The sequence below is a fragment of the Balaenoptera borealis genome (assembly GCF_965194805.1).
Source record: "Balaenoptera borealis genome assembly, chromosome: 4".
Classification (NCBI taxonomy): domain Eukaryota; kingdom Metazoa; phylum Chordata; class Mammalia; order Artiodactyla; family Balaenopteridae; genus Balaenoptera; species Balaenoptera borealis.
Window position 1 is genome coordinate 89,017,367 of NC_138861.1, and position 22,652 is coordinate 89,040,018.

The 22,652-nt window shown below is 36.8% G+C and overlaps 1 protein-coding gene across 1 annotated transcript in view; it reads right to left on the minus strand.

Annotated features, from left to right (window-relative positions):
- Positions 1-11,780: 11,780 nt before the first annotated feature.
- The window catches only part of DTHD1 (death domain containing 1), a 94,545-nt gene continuing 83,673 nt past the window's right edge, over positions 11,781-22,652 (minus strand). The window contains exon 10 of the mRNA XM_082390497.1: positions 11,781-19,887. Coding sequence (XP_082246623.1) covers positions 19,802-19,887 — 86 coding nt within the window. The 3' untranslated portion in view covers positions 11,781-19,801. The remainder of the gene's footprint in view (positions 19,888-22,652) is intronic.

Consider the following 22,652-nt stretch of genomic DNA (forward strand, 5'->3'; position numbering starts at 1 on the left):
GCTCATGGTTTGTGACCACCTACCACCTAGAGGGGTGGGGTAGGGAGGATGGGAGGGAGATGCAAAAGGGAGGGGATATGGGGATATATGTATACGTATAGCTGATTCACTTTGTTATACAGCAGCAACTAACACAACAATGTAAAACAATTATACCCCAATAAAGATGTTAAAAAAGCAAAAAAATTAAAATTAAGTAAATAAATAAATAAATTGACAAATAACATGGCATAATATAGTCACTTAACTGTTTTAAATGCCGCATTTCCCAAACCTGTTATTTCCGTACGATCTTCAAATATTTTTAATCATTTCTGCATACTACTTGTATAATTATTTAAATGAGATTTAAAATTAAATTTTTTAAATATACATTTTATTTTAGAAGAGTTTTAGATTTATAAGAAAATTGTGAAGATAGTACAAAGAGTTCCCATATACCCCACATCCAATTTCCCCTATTTTTAACATCTTACATTAGTATGATGCATTTGTTACAATTAATGAACCAACACTGATATATTAATATTAACTAAAGGCCATGGTTTATTTGGAATTCCTTAGTTTTAACTTAATTTCTCCTTCATGTTCCAGGATCCCATCCAGGTTACCACATTATGTTTAGTCATCATATCCCCTTAACTTCCACTGTTTTGATAACAGTGACATTTCAGAGGAATATGGGTCAGATATTTTGTAGAGTGTATCTCAACTTAGATTTGTCTGATGTTTCTCTTATGAGAAGGAGTTATAGATTTCTGTGAGCAAGACCACAGTGGTAAAGTACCCATTCTGCTTGTTACTACATTGTTGCTAGTCTGATGGTAGAGGGAAGCAGGGTCCACCATTGCCTTGATTCAGGTTCAGTCTTAGGTAAGCTCTGTATCACTGCATCTCAGGCAGGTCTTTTAGTGATCCTTCCCCTCCCTCAGTGGTAAAAGATATCTTATGGCCTGGGCCCGGGAGATTTCCTGCCCCTACCAAGATGTAGAGAGTTTTTTCCTTTTCCGTTTTCCAAGCCACAGTGAGTCTTGACCTGTGACCTGGATGTGGCAGGATTTGCTGCCTATCCCTCAGTAGCTCAAGGTGCTTTTTTTTCCCATGGGGAGAAGCATCCAGGTGGACTTTCTGTCTTTCCCCTAGTAGTGGCCCTTCCCCTTTTCCACAGCTGGACCATGAGGGAAGCTTCCTCTCTGTTCTTACCTCTTCCCAATCTTTCTGTGGGCATCCAGTGGAGAGCTGTGGAGAAGAGCCTCTGGGTGGGTGCAAATTCCCCTTGCATCTTCAGCTCTGAGGGGTTCTATACTCTCATACTTGCCCATACTCCACTTTTAGCAGCTATTCACTAAAATTTTTAGCTGAATTTCTCCTACCAACATGCATGGAAGCCCCATCTTCCACATGTGATCTTTCCCATGAGTCAGTGCATAAGGCCTGTATCTCCTTGAAAGTACCTGTCTTTCCTTTGCATTCAGGCTAGTTGGTGGACTTGCAACTTCGTCTCTGATGGATTCAAGAAAATGTAGTTAATCTTTCTGTTTCTGTTTGTTAGGGTATAAGCAATCCCTTTCTCAGATTTTTATATCCTAAGCAGAAGCCAGAAGTTCCCAATGCATTTTAAAATGAATGCATAATAATTTTTAGTGTTCATCCATATCCACCTGGAATCATCTAGTTTACTGCCAGCATTGTTAAGTATCAGAATTTGAAATATGCTACTATACTGATAGGTAAATGGACTGGATATCAAGAAACTTGGATTCTACTCCTGCTTTGCCAATAATTAGGTGCATAGCCTATGGAAAGTTATTTAAATACCCTAAACTTTAATCTTGTCATTTGCAAAATGAAGGTGTCACATAGATCCCTAAGAGCCTTTCCAATTCCAACTTCTGTTATATTTCATATTTTTGTAAGTAAACTTATATTTTTCACTTGCTTTTAATTGCGTGCACATTGTTTATTGAATAGAGAACTGAAATTAGAACTCAGAGAGATAAATTTTCCCTAGGAGCAAACTACTTCCTGGCAGCAAATTGAATACTTGATAAATTGCACCGAATGTTAATTGTTACTTTAAGAAGTGAAGATATTAAATAGCCCACAAAAAGTTCCTCTGCTTTACTAGCTGAGACCATTAATTTAAAAAATTGACTAATAATTGGCAAAATGTAGACAACAATAACTCCACAAATTGAAAAATTATAAAAACGTGAGTTTTCTCTAAATAACTCCCATAGAATTGTACCCCAGATTTCTAAGAGTTTATAATTCACTTGAAAGATTAAATTATCAAGAATCTGAATATTTTCATAAAATATTATACTTATTTGTGTTCTCTTTAGTATTCATCATTTTATCCTAAACGAAGTATCCAAATAAATACTACTTCCAACTATCCAAAAAAAAAAACTTATTTGTTATGTTTATCTGTCAAGATTTCTATTTGTCTTGACTTAAGATATAAGTAAGAATTACTTGCTGAATATTTACTACAGTAGAAAAGCACAAGATTTAATATAATTTATAATAGAGGGAAATATATGCTAGCATATTTATTCCTTGGTTGTCTCCAGTAGCAATATTGAATTTTTTCTTTTTTTAAATTGAAATATAGTTGATTTACAATGTTGAGTTGGTTTCAGGTGTATAGCAAAGTGATACAGATATATATATCTATATATCTAGATAGATATATAGATATATATAGACATATATATATATTATTTTTTTAGATTCTTTTCCATTATAGGTTATTATAAGATATTGAAGACACTTCCCTGTGCTATACAGTAGGTCCTTGTTGGTTATCTATTTTATATATAGTAGTGTATATATTTTAATCCCAAACTCATAATTTATCGCTCCTCACCACTTTCCCCTTTGGTAACCATAAGTTTGCTTTCTATGTCTGTGAGTCTATTTCTGTTCTGTAAAGTTCATTTTTATCATTTTTTTAGTTTCCACATATAAGCGATATCATATTTGTCTTTCTCTGACTTACTTCACTTAGTATGATAATTTCTAGGTCCATCCATGTTGCTACAAATGGCATTATTTCATTCTTTATTTTTTATGGCTGAGTAGTATTCCACTGTGTGTGTGTGTGTGTGTGTGTGTGTGTGTGTGTGTGTGTGTGTGTATCTTCACATACACATCTTCTATCGATGGACACTTAGGTTGCTTGCATGTCTTAGCTATTGTAAATAATGCTACTATGAACATTGGGGTGCATGTATCTTTTCAAATTATAGTTTTATCTGGATATATGCCCATGAGTGGGATTGTGGTATCATATGGTAGCTCTATTTTTAGTTTTTTTAAGGAACCTCCATACTGTTCTCCATAGTGGCTGCACTAATTTACATTCCCACCAACAGTGTAGGAGGGTTCCTTTTTCTCCACACCCTCTCCAGCATTTATTGTTTGTAGATTTTTTAATGATGGCTATTCTGATTGGTGCGAGGTGATACTTCACTGTTGTTTTGATTTGAAAATCAAAGCAATATTGAATTTTTAATCTACATCGTCTCTTCTTATTCTCAAACTTTATCTGATAAATATTGGCATAGAATTTATGTGAATGTCTAATATTACATTAGAAATATTTTTATTATGTAGCTAAAATACAGGTTTTAATCTGACCATCCCACTGACCTATCATACTGACTATTCCCTGATTCTTGTGAGAGAGCAGTGCTCCTGATTGACCTACAAGATGGTTTCCAGGAGAAATGTGAGGCACAGTTCCCTCAGTGTCTGAAAGCAAGACTCAGATTCCAGGTGAACCTCCCAGATGTGCTGGTCCCAAATCCCTACCCTTCTCCTTTGCGGTGTTGTGTCAAACCCAGTCACATTTGTTGGGTGCACACTATGCACAAAATATCAAAAGTGATGATATAGTGAGGCTTAAATATAAGTGAGACAGTTTCTCCTTTTAATATGCTTACAATGTCAAGGAAAACAAAGAAGGACAGTACCCAACACTGCAAGGATGAGTGTCAAACCCAATACAAGAAAGCTCCTTAGTTTCAAATATCATACCATATATTTTTACAGTGCTTCATAGCAATGATTCTAAAACCTAACTGATAGTCAGAATGACATAAGGGACCTACAGAATCAGGACCACCAGCTTTGATCCCAGGAATCTGAATTTTTAGAAAACTCAACAATGACTCTGATAGTCAGCCAGGATTGGCAGCCGCTCTTTTAGAGTTTAGCAAAGTGAGGAACATTTTGTTTAACCAATTTTTTTCTTCTGGTAAAATAACCACATTGGTATTGAGTGAAATTCCTTAATTAATGCTTAAGTGTGGAAAGAAGGTAAGGCTCTCACCCAAGGCTGGGGCTGATGGTACCAGAGCTTTAAGGGAGAAGAGATGATGTTCAGCATAAAGATGGAGGGGTGTGTTGATCACTCTGTTCCTTGTCACCATGAGTGTCCCAGAACCTGGTACCCTCCTGGTCATGAGGCTATATTGAGGATGGTCCAAATACTATGAGGTGGAGGTTTGATCATTCATTTTGGGTGAGAATCCTTCTCTTCAGAAACATGTGAAAGAATCTAGGACAGTCAGCCCTCTGTATCCTCCAGTTCCACATTCATGAATTCAACTAACAGTGACTCAAAAATATTCAGAAAAAAAAAATTCCAGAGAGTTTCAGAAAGCAAAACTTGAATTTAACATGCATGGGCAACTATTTATGTAGCATGTACATTGTATTTACAACTATTTACATAACATTTACATTGTATTAGGTATTATAAGTAATCTAGAGATAATTTGAAGTATATGGGAAGAAGTTTATAGGTTATACGCAAATACTACACCATTTTATAAAAGGACCTCAGTGAGTTTTGGTATCCATGAACTAACTGGTATCCTGGAACCAATCCCTCAGGAACACTGAGGGATGACTCTATGCTACAACCATGCGTGAAGCCAGCCTGTGTACAGGACAACTCATTGACAACAATGGGTTTGAGAGAATCACTGAGAATTAGTATAAAAGCTCCAAAGCCCTCCCTTTATAGGAGAGGATGCTCTAAATTTTTCCCAACTTGTACACTTATCAGTATGTGAACTGACATATTCATTCTATTATCTTAACTACTTTGAGTTAAATTTTGCCTTTCTTGTACCCTAAACCACCTTAACCAATTTATTTATTAAATATTTACTGAGCACCAATTTTGTGTTACATATTATTCTCAGTACTTGGGAAATATTAATGAACAAAATAAAGAACCTGTCTGCATTTTGGTGACCAATTGCCCACATGTGTACCACAAGTTACTATTAACTGGAAATAACTAGTTGCTTCTTTGGCGGTGGGGCTGCTATAGTATTTGCACCTAGCCAATAAATCTAGTTCTTCGATTAATGTGATCATTCATTCAGTAATGATTTATGGAAGCCCTATGAACTAATCATAGTAATTAATCTATAACCATATTAATGAATCCATATTAATGTATTTTTTGGATAATGAGCTTTCTTTCCTAGATAATAGACTATTTTAACACAGTTCAAATGCCTCTGCTTCCAGGAGTAACTTAAAATGAGAATGAAGAGGTTTACATATTTCAACTTCCTACGGAAGATTGCCTGCTGTGTATAAGAGAACAGATATTATTTTCACTGTTAGCCATGAGTTAGATTTGCTGATGTTTACCCAAAACATGATTTTGAACGGGATATATGTTATATTAAATGCTACTCTTTTCCCACTGGCTGGCATTTCCTTCAGGCCCCCATTAGGTCCTCTTTCTCTCTACTTTCTATCAAAGCTCCCTCTAAGGGAAGGCTTGTAAATACATGTTGCCCTGGGTGAAGACTGTAGCCAAGGCCTCTTTTGCTTGGTCAGCATCTGAATGAAGTCCAGTCTAGCTGACACTCTCATATTCTCCGACACCATGGGAGCTATGCACGTCTACATTTTTTTTTCAATAAATTTATTTATTTATTTTTGGCTGCGTTGGGTCCTCGTTGCTGCGTGCGGGCTTTCTCTAGTTGTGGCGAGCAGGGGCTACTCTTCATTGCGGTGCGCAGGCTTCTTATTGCGGTGGCTTCTCTTGTTGCGGAGCACAGGCTCTAGGCACGCGGGCTTCGGTAGTTGTGGCACTTGGACTCAGTAGTTGTGGCTCGCGGGCTCTAGAGCGCAGGCTCAGTAGTTGTGGCGCCCGGGCTTAGTTGCTCCGCGGCATGTGGGATCTTCCCGGACCAGGGATCGAACCCGTGCCCCCTGCATTGGCAGGTGGATTCCTAACCACTGCGCCACCAGGGATGTCCCTGATATTTTAATAATTATATTCTACGGACTATAAATTCTCTGAGACAAAAAACCTTTTGGTTCATGATCCCGTTCCACTTTTTAAAATGGAAGACCTCAAAGTGTTTTTTTCCTGTTGCTTATATCTGGCTATAGTTACCATATTATAATTAAAACAAAATTCATGAAATATTTATTAATTCATTTTAAAATAACAATTATAAGTCCATTGTATGTTAACAGAAATAACATATTTTCTTTAAAAATACTATATTTTCCAAAACAGAAAAATAATAGAGAAGAGTGGCATGGTTTAAATTTTTGCAATTTAAACAATTTATATTATGTAGTCTCTGGAAAACTCCACTGTATATTAATAAAAGAATGAGAATGAAAAGGGCAAATAACATGTTAGTTATATTGCTGAGAGTTTTGACCTCATCTTCTGAGACCCCCTGACAGAGTTTCAGGGACCCCACCACTACCACCACATTTTGAGAACTGTTGCCCTAAGCGATAGTTAAGAGAAAAGAAGTATCAGTGGCATCTCACTGTAGTGCCATCTACAAAAGTAAAAATAACACGGGAAAGGTTAAATTTAATGTATAGTTTCACTTGTCCAGTCACGTAGCTTGATGTTTACCTGCTCAGGTTCAAAGATGATGAGAGAGAGGCTTCACCCAGCACCTTCTGTTCTGTTGCTACCAGATCTTTGAACGGTGTTGGTACAACCAGAATGGTCCTAGTAGGTGAAATATGACTTGATCTCAAAGTCTTTATTATACCCATCCTTTAGGAAGGGAGTTCACGTCTCCTGTCATGAAGCCTCAGGCAAATAGAGGAAGCCTATGACTTCTATTCAGACTGGTGTTTTCCAGTTTAAAATTAAATACATAAAATTACAAAGGAGAAATTATACTGAAGTAAAGGCATCAATATATTTTTAATTGAGATACAATAGTCTCTGATCTTTTAATAACTCATAAAATAACAAAACCTAATGAAGTAAAAATAACCAATGTTATGTCAAAGTAGTGATGTGCATAAACCCTATCTTAAGAAACTGAAATCTGAAACAATTTGAAATAATTGGAAGGTGATAATAAAATATCCCTGATTTCTATTGTGACAAGGCCAGGTGCTACTACTATTTCTGTGATTTATTGCCTATATTCAGCATTGGTTAGTAAAAACACAAATATAATTGTTTTTCAAATATAATTTTTATCCCATCTTTTTCATGAACTCTCTGAATTCTATCCATAGATACCTTTGACATCTATGAACTCTAGGTTAATGAATATTCTTCTAGGGAGCAGTGTTTCTCAAAATGTGATCCTCAGACCAGCAAATCACAATTACCTGGAAACTTGTTAGAAATACAGATTCATGTGTCCTACCCCAGGCGTACTGAATCATTTACCAGGGTTGGGGCCCAGCAATCTGGGTTTCAACAGATGCTGATGCACACCAGTGTTTGGGGACCACTGTCCTAGCAGTCCATTCTACTTGGGAACAAAGTATGTCCTGCCTTAAGGAAAGGGCAGGCAAGCAAGGCACATAGTCAAGAATTGGAGCAAAATGGGACCCTCTTTGAGGTCACGCAAACTTCCTTGTATCAGAAGGTGCAACAAGAAACATAGAACACTGGAAAAATAGATGAAGATTTGGGGACCATCTATTCCAGGAGTGGTATATTGTTTCATGTTAAATGATAACTCAATGTTAGTAAGTATATTGAAAACCACTGAGTTTAAGAATGAGGATTTTGGTTGAACTTGAATGAATGATTGTATGAATTGTGTCACAATCAACTATGTGTTATGGATACATGTAGAGATGAGAGAATAACAACCCTCAAGCAGTAAATATGCTATCTCAAGTATATCCAATCCTTTCAACTTTAAGTGAAAAAGAATGAGACAAAGATATTAAGGGACTTGCCAAAAGTCAACAGTGAGTGAATTTCAGAGCCTGAACTAGAGATTCAGGACATCTGACCCATTATCTAATACTGTTACTTTCACATATGTCATAAGGCAGTAGATTGACAGCCCATACTGTTCAATTTTTACGTACTCTCACCCAGACTGTTCTCCAAAAGGCAGAGTTGCTCCTCTGCAAGATTTTATAAACTAGGTAAATATAGCTCCGTATTGTATTCTATTCAGTGACTAGAAGTGGCAATTTAACTTCTTTACACGTTATTCAAAACAGTGCAAGGCCCAAACAGACAAGACATGCATGAACTATTCTCTTCTAGAAAGACAACTTGAGACATTAATTGAAACAATGTTACTGAATCCAAAGGTAATTACATTCCCAAATACATAAGAAGAAGAAGAAGAGGGGGATTGTTTTCTGGAATAGAGATACATAATTCAGTGTAATGAGTTAAAAATGAAAGAAAAGGAAATTGAACCTGGATGAAGGGCATCCTGAGAGTAAATACTAGTGAATAATGGAGCACACTTCAAGAGAGACACAAAGAAGATCCATTACTTAGGAAGCTTAGACTACTTTCTCATGGCAAGATTTCCTTTCATAAAACTGTAGGATGGAAAACCAGTTTGCTGCTTTTATGCCTTATTTTTGTATTTGGAGTAATATTTTACATAGATCTTGGAATGGGGAAGGGAGTCTCTTAAAATAAAGGTCATTTATTTTCCGCGTATTTTAGTTAAATGATATTTCATTATAGATACATATTATGAATAGGGAAAGTTGAAACTATTCATGAAGCTTTTGTTACAGAAGAATAGTAAGGTTAAATAAGAAAGGATCTTGAACAAAAATTACAGGGATTTGTCCAAAAAATTTCAAATTACCAGTGAATATTTAACCCATGCTAGATAAGAAGAGAGGAAAAAACATAAGTGAAGAGAAGTCAAGGTTATGGTAGAAAATACATACATTGACATAAAAGACAATAGTAATGAAAGTGCCCTTATATTTGTTTATACTATTCTCAGGGGAAAAGCTTTTGCCCAGACTCCTGAGTCTCACATAAGGAAATAATGAAAAAGTCTAGTCCAACTGCTGCAGAGACTTGTGTAGTCATAAGAAAGTTTTAAAAATGGAAATGTCTAAATTAAATTTTCACAGTCCTGAAAAATATCCCACATTCAAAGTTATATATTATGGGTGGACCACTACTGCGACAAACTTTTACCTAGAGTCAACAAATAACTCAGTGTATCTGGAAAAATTAATAAAATTCATAGAATAACTTTGAAAAGAAGGGACTTGAGAGGTCATGAAATCATAGAAAATAAAATCATAAGCTCTGATTTAGAAGACAGCTTAGAGATCCTCTATTATAATCATTTCTCATTTCTTTTTCTTTTTCCTTATTTTGCCTTGTTCTTTTTTGAACATATTTCTAAACCCTACTGTCATACTTTCCTACCTTTTCAAGCAAATAATTCTGAACATAAATTATAGTTTGATTAATGATAACTCAAAGTTATTAGCCTAAAGGAGACTTCATTAGTTTTCTCTTGCTGTGTAGCAAATTATCACAAACTTAATGACTTGAAAAATACCTATTTATATGTTTATAGTTTCCATGGGTCTGGCACAGTTTAGCTAGTCCTTCACTCAAGCTTGGTCTCAGAAGCCTGAATTCCAGATGTTGACCAGCTGTGTCCTCATTTGGAGGTATGACTAGGGAAAGATACACTTCCAAGCTTCATCAGGCTGTTGATAGAATTCATTTCCTTGCGGTTATAGGACTGATGCCCCATTGTCTTGCTAGCTGTCATCAGAGACTGCTTTCTTCTCCTAGAAGCTACACTTAGATCTTTGCCATGTGGCCCTCTTTATCTCAGGAATTGAGAACCTTCCTTATCTTGAATTTCTTTCATGCTTCAATTCTCTCTGACTTCTTCTGAGATCAGCTCATATGATTAGGTCAGGCCCAACTGAATAATCTCCTTATTTTAAAGTCAACTGTGCCATGTAACATAACCTAATTCTTGAGTTAAATCCTTAATATTCATAGTGCTGGGGATTATTCAGAGTATGTATGATAAGAGAGTGAGAAATCTTGGGGGTCATCTTAGAATTCCGTCAACCACAGAGTCAGATAGAGAGGGATTTAAAGCCGAACTTCACCACCCAGTAATATAATAGGTGCTTAACAAATACTTCTTGATTGGGAATTCCCTGGTGGTCCGGTGGTTAGGACTCTGCGCTTCCATTGCAGGAGCACTGGGTTCAATCCCTGGTCAGGAAACTAAGATCCTGCAAGCTGCACAGCATAGACCAAAAAACAACAACAACAACAACAACAAAACCAATACTTCTTCATTGAATGATGAGTTAGTGAATAAATGAACAAATGAAAAAGGGAATGTGTAAATGAATTAACATTTCAAGACCTGTTTCATCATCTAGGAAAGAAAAATAATAGCATCTAATTGAAGGATACTTATGAGAATAAAATGAAATGACATGTAAAAAGCTCTTGGCACACCATCAGCATTCAGTAAATTAGTATCTATTATTAGTCTTTCTTCAGTGCCATAGTATTTGGGTTTGTCCTACCTATAATGACTTTCACTTCCCCGCATTTGTTAGAGCAGTCTGCTGTTAACACCAACGATTCCAATCTTTGCATTTTTGCTGCCCTTCTCATCACTTTTTCTTCTTTATGCTTTCCTTATAAAGCCCATGGCTCTACTCCTTTTATTAAAGTCTGATAGCATTGATAACCAATCATAGTTTTTTCTTCCTTATGCTTGGTAAATTAATTGCATCAATCAGGAAAACAGGGAGTTACAATGAAATATATTTTTCTCACATACTTTTTATGCTGTGTGTCACAAATAGGCTATGAATCTCTCCCGTACTCCAGGATCCAGGCTGATAGAACATTCTTAATTGAGACATTGCTGATCTCAAAGCAGAGAGAAAAGAAACCTGATGGAACCACTCGATGGCTCATGTAGCTTCTGCTCAAATATAATGCTCATATTTCACTGGGTGCTCTAAATCATATGACCAAGAGTAACAACCATGGGGCAGGAATGCATTGCCTTCCCACAAAGAGAAGTGGCAAATATTTTAATACAATCAATCACATTTTAGTGGTTATCCTTGTATATTGACTGTTTTCAGCTCTGCTTATTTTTGCTTTATGTTCAGGGGCTGCTCTATTGCCATCACACTGTTGTTGGTTTGTGTGTTTTGTGATGCTTTGTGGAGGGGTAATATTCACCTTTTTTTTTAGAATTTAATCTCAGAAATATATGATTTTAAAATCATGACTAAAAATATTCTGAAAAATATCATTTGATTATTTTTAAATAATAATCTTAATTCAGAAATCCACTTTGAATGTATGTAAGCCAATTTTACTTACTGGCAAACCACAGCAACACTTTATTCAGAACACTTTAAAAGCTAGAAGGTAATTATTTAGATATTGAATCAGTTAAATCAGTTTACTTTCTTAGAAAGTGAAGTGAGTCAAAAATGCATTTATTCCACAATACGTTCAATAGTTTATACTTTTAATTTTTATTTCGAGATGATTTCAGGGAAATTGTATACATCATTTCCTATGGTCAGTAATAGACTGCAGTCTTATTTCCATTGCTTTGACTGAAGAAACATAAGATACCATGTAATATAAAGGCCTCTAAAAATGCAGGAGTTTCTATATACTTTGTTTCTTTATATCAAATGAGAATTAGACATTTCAGAACATTAGAGCAGAATTTAGCCACAAAATGATGTACTATTACACTAACAATATATTGTCCATAAGTGAGGTTATGCCTCAAAATAACTTATTAAAAAATTTGTTAGCATCATGCAAAACAATCCTTTGACAACATAAAGGGATTTCTCTGTAAAGTGTTGAATGTTTCCTTAATTTTATCTGAGACACAGAGGCCCTCTTGTGGTGACATCTAGGCATTTGCAGTGACTATTTTTTTAAGTTTCAACTTGTCTGGCACAGACATGGCCTCTCAGGTGGAGCAATGCCTGGGTCACTTTCAATTTTTGAGGCCCTCAACATATATAAAAATGGCCGAAAAGATGTCTACAAAGAATATAATATAGTGCATTTAAAATTTTTAGCACATCTAATACAATGAAATATAAATTTGCTCTTTAAAATTAGACAAAAGTTCAAAAATACTAATTCACAGTGTACAGTTGGGTGTGTAATCTACTAATGGGACCAAATTTAAAAGCATAGAATAATCAGCTTCCAGGGGAGTCAGTTCATCTTTGTGATTTTGGCACTACTGTTCTCATTAAGACATTACTAAAACTCTGTATTTAGTTCCTCTGGGTCAGATGTTCCTCCTTCCCAATTATCCCAGTTCCCTGCCTCAGCTCTTGATGCCACCCTGCCTAGTCTTGTGAACAAATGAATTGTCTCAAAAGAAGACTCTAAACTAAGAGAAAAAAATCTTTTATATTCAGCATAGCACAGAACCTGCTCTGTTCTTTTCGCTTTCCCTCCTGTGCTACTCTTGGGTCCGTGCTAACCATGAAAAATAACAATAAAGTGCTTTGGGCAGGAAGTAGATAGAGTAGGCAACATCCTTCAATTTCTATGTATGTAAACATCACTTGAGATATTCACTGAGAATACAGATTCCTCAGGTCTACTGCCAAAGTTGCTGACTTAGGGGGCTGAGCTGTGGTCCTGTGAAACTGAATTTTAACACCTATTCCAGATTTTCCTAGGTCCATTTGGCCAGAAGAATGATTCTTAGCCTTGGCTGCAGAATCAACTGTGGGGGGCGGAGGGGGGGGGGGGGTGCGTGCTATAAGATTCTGATTTCCAGGACTCACTCAAGATTACTTCAATCAGGATTCCTCAGGATGGGTCCAGGAACCTCCTGCTGATTCTAACATGCAGCCATTGAAAACTACTGGATTAGAGCACAGAAGCATGGATGTCGGAGCCCAAACAGCCTAGGACTACCAGGCACACAATTAAAGTTCAACAAAGTTGGGTTGATTGACTCATTGTAATGAGGGAGATTACACACCAAAGGAACAGTGGTGTCTCACTGAACAAACGCAAAGACAGAGTTATTTTAGGTCATAGGCATAGGATGGAACTGAGTGTTTTGACCAGCTCAAAGCAAAGCAGAGCTTGTGTAAAGGGATCAACATCAGGTCTGCACTGCAAAGTGGGCCTAGTGTTCTGTTTCCTTGGAAACACTAACGTTAAGACAGATGTGCAGTGTTGTATCCAGAAATCCTTTATTTGATGCTCTGAACCCAGGTTGTCAGTCAAGACTGCTTTTCTTTGTCAAAGTGACTTAAATCCTCCAGGCAAGAGAGGGATATTTCTTTCTTATGGATGTGATTTCAAACAGCAAAGTTTCTGATAGTCTGTGATTTTGGAGAACAAAGTTTCTCAGCGTGTAAGAAAGCAGCAGTCACTCAAAGAAAGGGACACTTGACAGCTGTGGTGTGTTTGGGGGAGAAAAATCGGATCCTGGTAACTTTGCAGCAGGTTTTATCTGTGTCTGTTATTCCAGCCTGATGAATGACAGAGCAGATGTTTAGAGTCCAAGCTAAATTTTACCTTTTCAGACAGAATATCTGCCCACACCGTGTTGCTTCCAGAAGGAAGATGGAACATCCAGAAGGAAGATGGAACAGGAAAAGAGGGTCCAAGCATGTCAGTATAGAGATGTCATTCATGCATTAATTCAACAAAGACTTATTGAGTCCCTACAATATGCTGCGACTTGACAGGGTAATGGAAATTCAGTGATGAACAAAACTCAGTCTCTGCCCTCAAGAAACTTACAGACTGGTTGGAGAAAAACACAGATAAATAGGCAACTACAGCGGGGTAATAGAAGTGCTATAACTAGAATAGGATGCCAAGGACATCCTATTGAATGTCCTTGGCACCCTAAGAATAGGGTGCCAAGGACAATTAACCAAGTCTTGGTTATTCAGGAACCTGGAAAAACGTTACCCGAGGTTATGGAAGAGAGAGGGCTATGGACGGGAGAGGAAAAAGAGTGTTGCAGAGTGTTGCAAGCAGAGGAAAAAGGACTTTGTAAACAGAATCATCTGGGCTCTGATCCAGGCTCTACCACTGACTGGGTATCACTGTAACTCTGAGCTGCAATTTTCTCATCTGTAAAATGAGAATAACAAAACAGAGAAACATTCAATGAGTGCCAGACAGAGTTCTAAATAATAGGATTACATCAATGAACAAAAGGAACAAGCTCCTTGACCCTTGCATGACATACACTAAGGTGGTGATTTACAAAAATAAATAACTGTAATTGAAATATGTTATTTAGTATGTTAGATAATAAATGCAGAGTGAAGAAAATTGAAAGTGCCAGTGGAGGACACCAGGGAGAAGGGGCGAGTTGAGGATAAAGGATGTGACGTCTGTCAAAACGCCTTGACGTAGCACAGGGGCATTCTGATGAGGTTAGGGCCCAGAAGCCGGCTTAGCCAAGATACAGGGGAAACCCAACACCTGCGTCAGCCGCTCTTTCGACCTCACTCAACATTTCCCTTTTCTTCTGAACTACTGCTCTTCCAAAGTCTTCTAAATTCAGGGAGCCTGACTATGTACCTTAGATGAACTTATTCTATAGCACAGCTCTGGGCTGTACCCCAGAGGGAACCCTCATTGGGGGTATTTCTAGGCAAGTCATCGGACAGCAGTTGACATTTCTTGCAAACACTGATAGCAGTGAGAGTTTAAGCTAGGACCCTCTTTTGCTCGTAAATTTCTAAATTTCCTTTAACTTATTCTTCCCCCTTTCTTTTATGCCCTGCTTCAAGCCAAAAGTTGATTAAGACAGTGGTTCTCAGCACCCTCCTTCAAGGTTCATGACACCCTATTTTTAAGTCCAGTGACAGTACTTCTACTCTCCCGACCCCGCTCCTCCATGCCTGGATGTATGTGGAAGGAATTTTGTTTCTCATAGTTACTAGGGTCGGGGGGAGCTCTGTGTATTTGGTGGACAGAGCTCAGGGTGCTGAATGGCTTACAATGCATGAGCCAGTTCAGGTCACTTAAAATATATTCCATTCAAAATGCCAGTAACACCCCCACTGAGAAACACTGGGTTAGGAAAATAGAACTTTCCTTGCAAAATTTAGCTATTTCAAAAGTTGCATCATGATGCCCTCAAAGTCTACCTAACTGGCTTATTAAGGTATTTCTATTTTACTCTAAAATACTTCAGAATATACAATGTGATATTGTGTATGCATTCAATTAGGTTATATTTTTTAGGACTAATCAGTTGTTCCAGTCATGAATTTATACCCCAGATATGGTAAGCATCTGATCAAGATAACTACGATGTAACATCACAGGTTTTGTTCCTTAGAATAATAAATGTTAGAAGTTTTTTAATTTATAAAATGTGGTACTTAATGATTAACAAAATGATGGTTGTAATGGGTTTTCATTAGTGAAATTGATATTAATAGAGATATGTAGATCAGCTCTAAATGGTAGAAGCATTCTTACCCCTTTATGGTATAAAACAGGCATGTCAGTAATGATGCCCAAGACTTTATTGCTAAATGGTCCTGTTTTGCAGCCGCTATTTTGAAGCACTCTTGATGTGCCTGAATAGCCAAGTTGTGGTAATGTGGCTCTACTTATTGGTGATTACTGATATCTACTGCAAATAGCCCAGTATTTGTGCATCACCAGTTTGTGTTAGGTCAATATGCAATATGATCCTAATCAGTCAGTCTCTTAAACAAGTCTAAGAGAGCATTTAACTAATTGAGTTAGGACAACTATCAATGATCACAACCCCTTCCCACCTCCTGGCCCTTCCCCCATCCCCATCCTCAAAACTAATATCTATCTGTACTGCTGATATGAATTAGAAATATTGTTTTGCAAAATGAGAAGTAGGAGTAGAGAAAGTTTAGGCAACATGATATGGTGGGAGCCAAGCCAACAGCCTAACTTTGAATCCTGTGTCACTCACTTGTGACCTTAAACAAGGCACTCAATCTTTCTAATCTCCAGTTTCCTCTCTTGTAAAACTGGGCTGTGTACCTACCTCGTAGGACACTGGGAGAATTAAATAAGTGAATACTTGTAAAGGGCTAAGCCGAAAGAGCTTGATTCATTACAGGCAATGAACAATATGATGATCTCATTCGTTCGCTCTTGCTTTACGCAGAAAGCATAACCCAGGGGACTGTCTCTTACTCATTTTTGTACTTCTGGCATTGAACAGATTGCCGATTGCCTGACCCAGGGTTTGTGTTCAGTAAATATCTGTTGAATAAATGAATTTAACATTACATTTTTTGGAAATTAGCCATATTTGCTAAGTTCTCTGACATCCTGGAATCTGTCCATATGCTATATTACTCCTCCTTTTGATAATTTTTAAAAATGGCAATGCCACTAGAATATGCTCTATTCATTAGTAGAAGAAATACTGTAAAAGATTTAAACCAATATCTCTTTTTTTCCAATAGAGCAATTGAAGACAATCCAGGCTTACCTAGGATGTAGAATTTCATGTTATGTGCCTCAAGTTGATTAATTTATGTAATAAATGTACTTAAATATACTGTTTTCCTAAGAATCTTCATAACCTGATGATTAGAATATAAAATGGCAATTTGGCAATGTGTATCAGGAGCCTTAAAAATGTTCCTAGTAAGTAATCCCATTTCTAAAAATGTATCCTAATTAAATAATAATTTATATACATATGTGGAAAGATGATCATTGCATCGTTATTTTTATAGAAGAAGGAAGTCATCTGAATATACAACAAGAGGGGAAAGGCTAAATGAACTATGGTAACCCATTTGTAATACTCTTTAAGTTTATGTTTGGAAGAAATTAATATATATGTTCACTAAAATGTGTATACAGAAAGTTCATATAAACCCCATTTGTGATAGCTCCAAACTGGAATCTACTGAAATACCTATTTACAGTGAAATGGATGTATAATATATAGTATCTACATATAATGGAATATTATTTATTAATGAGAAGGAGCAAACTATTGCCACATAAACAACATGAATGGATTTCAACAACATAAATTTGAATTCAAAAGCCAGACATAAAAGTATATATACTGCATTATATCACTTCTTAAATTTTCAAAAATAGGTAATACTAAAATTAATTATGCTATGGCTATGAAGTGAGATATTATACAGCTATTACAACATTTAAAGACATTGGAAAATGCCCATAATTTAATAAAATACAATAATATTTAAAACTGTATATATAATATACGACCCCCATTCTGGAAAAAAAAAAAAAACATGTAAGTTGCTATTAGAAGTACCAGTCAGGGTCTCAATAGGAAACACATGATACACTCAAATTAGGATAATTGGAGGAGGCTTTGTCTTAAAATGGTGGGCAGGGTATGGAGGACCGCAAGGGACAGTGCAGCAATACAGCTGTCACTACCCGAGACCGGATGGGACATAAGCAGGAGTGGTTCCCAATCCCGGGAGAGAGCTGCCCATAGAGGAGAGGGGCAGTGGCCTTTGGGTGAGGGATGCATCCCGGCTTCAGTGAATTCAAGGGAGGAAGAAAGGGGACCATCTAACTCACTCTTCTCCCTCCTCCCAGCCTCCTGCTGGGGCTCCCCGTTAACCAAGGCCACCCAGAAGCCAGAGCATCGCCAACGTGGTCCCTACAGTTCAGCCCACCAGACAGAGAGCAGGATGCACAAGGGTAGAGCGTGGATGTGGCACACATGCCACATATGGGGCTGATAATTCCTTTGGTTACCCAAGGGAGAGGAGGTGCTGCAGAGATGATCAATTTTTTTTCTTTATATACCTTTATATTATTTTACTGCTACCATAATACATGCATTTTTAAAAATTCTGGGGAAAAATGTGTCAGCATGTGTGTGTGAAGGGATATGTGCTTGTGAGGGTATGGATGTAAATGAGTTTGTGTGTGTGTGAGAGAGAGAGAGAGAGTGTAGGTGCGTGTGTGTGTGTGTGTCGGGGGGTATGCATGTTGACGAGTATATGTGTGCGTGTGCTGCAGGAGGGTGGTGTGTATGCATGTGTGAAGGCATATGTGAGGGTGTACGCGTGAATCTGAGACTGTATGTTGTGTAAGGGTGTCTGTTCGGGGGAGATGTATATGAAGAAGTGTGTCTGTGTGAGGCGGCAGGAGTGCGGTGTGTGTACGTGAGAGTGTATGAATGCATGTGAGAAGGTACAGGTGGATGAGAGTCTGTCCCTGTAAGGGGCAGGAGTGTCTGTAACAGGTGTGTGGGAGGCTATGCTTGTGTCTATATGAGTGAGCGTGCTTGGGGGGTATGAGGACACAGAGATGGGGTGTGAGGAGATGTGTGAGTGAGTGAGGAGGAGGTGGGTGAGTGAGGTGGTACATCTGAAGAGATTTGTATGTATTTGTGTGTATGTGTGTGTGTGTGTGTGCACATAGGTGTGTTTATATACATCTGTATACACAGAAGTAGAAACCTTTCCTTCCAGGAAAAAAGAAAAACTGGAAGAAAATATTTTCATAATAGTAATCTCTAGTGGTGGAATAAGAGGCAAATTTTATTTTCGTGACTTCTTTTTTATTTCGTAGTCAGAAAGACAATGAACATTTCAGTCAGTTTTCTTCATTCCAAGGATACGTGACAAATATTGTACCTTTCTGGAAACATGTAAAAATGATAAAAATCTTGACTGCTGAAAGGTTTCTTAATAGGAACGTGTTTGAAAATTGGAATTCTCTTTTTTAACATATAACCAAATAGATCTCTAAGTCTCTGGCTAATTTAATAGAAGGAAATCCTGCCTTTAAATCTGAGAACCATATACATGTTTAATTTTTCAGGTAACTAATGTAAGGCCCATTCATGTCATGCTGTTACAGGAAGCTAAAGTGCTTTAGGGTTTCCAAAGCCTCAAAACATAAACATTAACAGGAATTATCAATGATGGAGGGGCTTAGGTAATTATTATTATTATTTTTTTTTAATTTTAACATTCGTCTTATATCATGCAATGCCAGATTTAAATGCAAATATAAGAACGCTTCACTCATAAGTGGAATAACCAAAATTATACAATTTGTATTTCTTTCTTTTTTTTTTTTTACACACACACACTGTATTTTATTTTTACAAGAGATAAATAGACTGACACCAAGCATTGTAAATGGATGACCACAAAAAAAGCAACAATGATTGCAATTACCAAACACGAAACACACTCATACTATGTCATAATATAGACATTCAGTCCAGTAATCCTCCACTGTAACAGTTCCTTTACTTTGCAGTGAAAATTGATTTCTATATTCTTTGCCTCTGAGTCCTTGTGGGATTTTTTTTTTTTAATTCAAACAGAAAGTCACAAAAATTATAATCATCCTCATCAGTTCACTCAGTCTCATGTAATTAATTTTTTTTTATCTTGATCTTTTGTTAGCACTTTTATGAGTTCATCAGTTTTTCATTAGAGTTCTGAAAATGCTTATTCATTCAGTTCAGCAGTACAATCAGTTACCAGAAACCTGTACTTGTCAGAGTCTTTTCCATGAATTCCTTGCAGATGAAACCCTTTTATAGGAACATATTTGCAAAAGCATCAGAGTACACCCAGAACTGTCTGTAAATGACAAAAGACTTAAAAATGACCACGGTTAAAGATTTGATGAAAGTTCATAATAATGCAATTGACAAGGAAATTTAGTTATTTCTGAGATATACATTTTAAAGTAATAACTAGAATTATGACTTATAACATTATACCAGAACATATAAGATTTTTAGAAATTTCATGTAATGTCTGAAACATTTATATTAACATATTCCATACACATAACCCAATGAAAGTTTACTATTAGTTGTTTTGTTTGTTTGTTTTTTTATACTGCAGGTTCTTATTAGTCATCACTTTTATACACATCAGTGTATCCAGGTCAATCCCAATCGCCCAATACAGCACACCACCATCACCACCCCACCACAGTTTTCCCCCCTTGGTGTCCATATGTCTGTTCTCTACATCTGTGTCTCAACTTGTGCCCTGCAAACCGGCTCATCTGTACCATTTTTCTAGGTTCCACATACATGCGTTAATATACGATATTTGTTTTTCTCTTTCTGACTTACTTCACTCTGTATGACAGTCTCTAGATCCATCCACGTCTCAACAAATGACTCAATTTCGTTCCTTTTTATGGCTGAGTAATATTCCATTGTATATATGTACTACATCTTCTTTATCCATTCGTCTGTTGATGGGCATTTAGGTTGCTTCCATGACCTGCCTATTGTAAATAGTGCTGCAATGAACATTGGGGTGCATGTGTCTTTTCAAATTATGGTTTTCTCAGGGTATACGCCCAGTAGTGGGATTGCTGGATCATATGGTAAATCTATTTTTAGTTTTTTAAGGAACCTCCATACTGTTCTCCATAGTGGCTGTATCAATTTACATTCCCACCAACAGTGCAAGAGGGTTCCCTTTTCTCCACATCCTCTCCAGCATTTGTTGTTTGTAGATTTTCTGATGATGCCCATTCTGACTGGTGTGAGGTGATACCTCATTGTAGTTTTGATTTGCATTTCTCTAATAATTAGTGATGTTGAGCAACTTTTCATGTGCTTCTTGGCCATCTGTATGTCTTCTTTGGAGAAATGTCTATTTAGGTCTTCTGCCCATTTTTGGATTGGGTTGTTTGTTTCTTTGATATTGAGCTGAATGAGCTGTGTATATATTTTGGAGATTAATCCTTTGTCCGTTGATTCATTTGCAAATATTTTCTCCCATTCTGAGGGTTGTCTTTTAGTCTTGTTAATGGTTTCCTTTGCTGTGCAAAAGCTTTGAAGTTTTGTTAGGTCCCATTTGTTTATTTCTGTTTTTATTTCCATTACTCTAGGAGGTGGGTCAAAAAATATCTTGCTGTGATTGATGTCAAAGAGTGTTCTTCCTATGTTTTCCTCTAAGAGTTTTATAGTGTCCGGTCTTACATTTAGGTCTCTAATCCATTTTGAGTTTATTTTTGTGTATGGTGTTAGGGAGTGTTCTAATTTCATTCTTTTACATGTAGCTGTGCAGTTTTCCCAGCACCACTTATTGAAGAGACTGTCTTTTCTCCATTGTATATCTTTGCCTCATTTGTCATAGATTAGTTGACCATAGGTGCGTGTTATCTCTGGGCTTTCTATCTTGTTCCATTGATCTGCATTTCTGTTTTTGTGCCAGTACCATATTGTCTTGATTACTGTAGCTTTGTAGTATAGTCTGAAGTCAGGGAGTCTGATTCCTCCAGCTCCGTTTTTTTCCCTCAAGACTGCTTTGGCTATTCGGGGTCTTTTGTGTCTCCATACAAATTTTAAGATGATTTGTTCTAGTTCTGTAAAAAATGCCACTGGTAATTTGATAGGGATTGCATTGAATCAATAGATTGCTTTGGGCAGTATAGTCATTTTCACAATATTGATTCTTCCAATCCAAGAACATGGTATATCTCTCCATCTGTTGGTATCATCTTTAATTTCTTTCATCAGTGTCATAGTTTTCTGCATACAGGTCTTTTGTCTCCCTAGGTAGGTTTATTCCTAGGTATTTTATTCTATTTGTTGCAATGGTAAATGGGAGTGTTTCCATAATTTCTCTTTCAGATTTTTCATCATTAATGTATAGGAATGCAAGAGATTTCTGTGCATTAATTTTGTATCCTGCAACTTTACCAAATTCATTGATTAACTCTAGTAGTTTTCTGGTGGCATTCTTAGGATTCTCTATGTATAGTATCATGTCATCTGCAAACAGTGACAGTTTTACTTCTTCTTTTCCAATTTGTATTCCTTTTATTTCTTTTTCTTCTCTGATTGCCATGGCTAGGACTTCCAAAACTATGTTGAATAATAGTGGTGAGAGTGGACATCCTTGTCTCATTCCTGATCTTAGAGGAAATGCTTTCAGTTTTTCACCGTTGAGAATGATGTTTGCTGTGGGTTTGTCGTATATGGCCTTTATTATGTTGAGGTAGGTTCCCTCTATGCCCACTTTCTGGAGAGTTTTTATCAGAAATGGGTGTTGAATTTTGTCAAAAGCTTTTTCTGCATCTATTGAGATGATCATATGGTTTTTATTCTTCAATTTGTTAATATGGTGTATCACATTGATTGATTTGCGTATATTGAAGAATCCTTGCATCCCTGGGATAAATCCCACTTAATTGTGGTGTATGATCCTTTTAATGTGCTGTTGGATTCTGTTTGCTAGTATTTTGTTGAGGATTTTTGCATCTATATTCATCAGTGATATTGGTCTGTAATTTTCTTTTTTTGTAGTATCTTTGTCTTGTTTTGGTATCAGGGTGATGGTGGCCTCATAGAATGAGTTTGGGAGTGTTCCTTCCT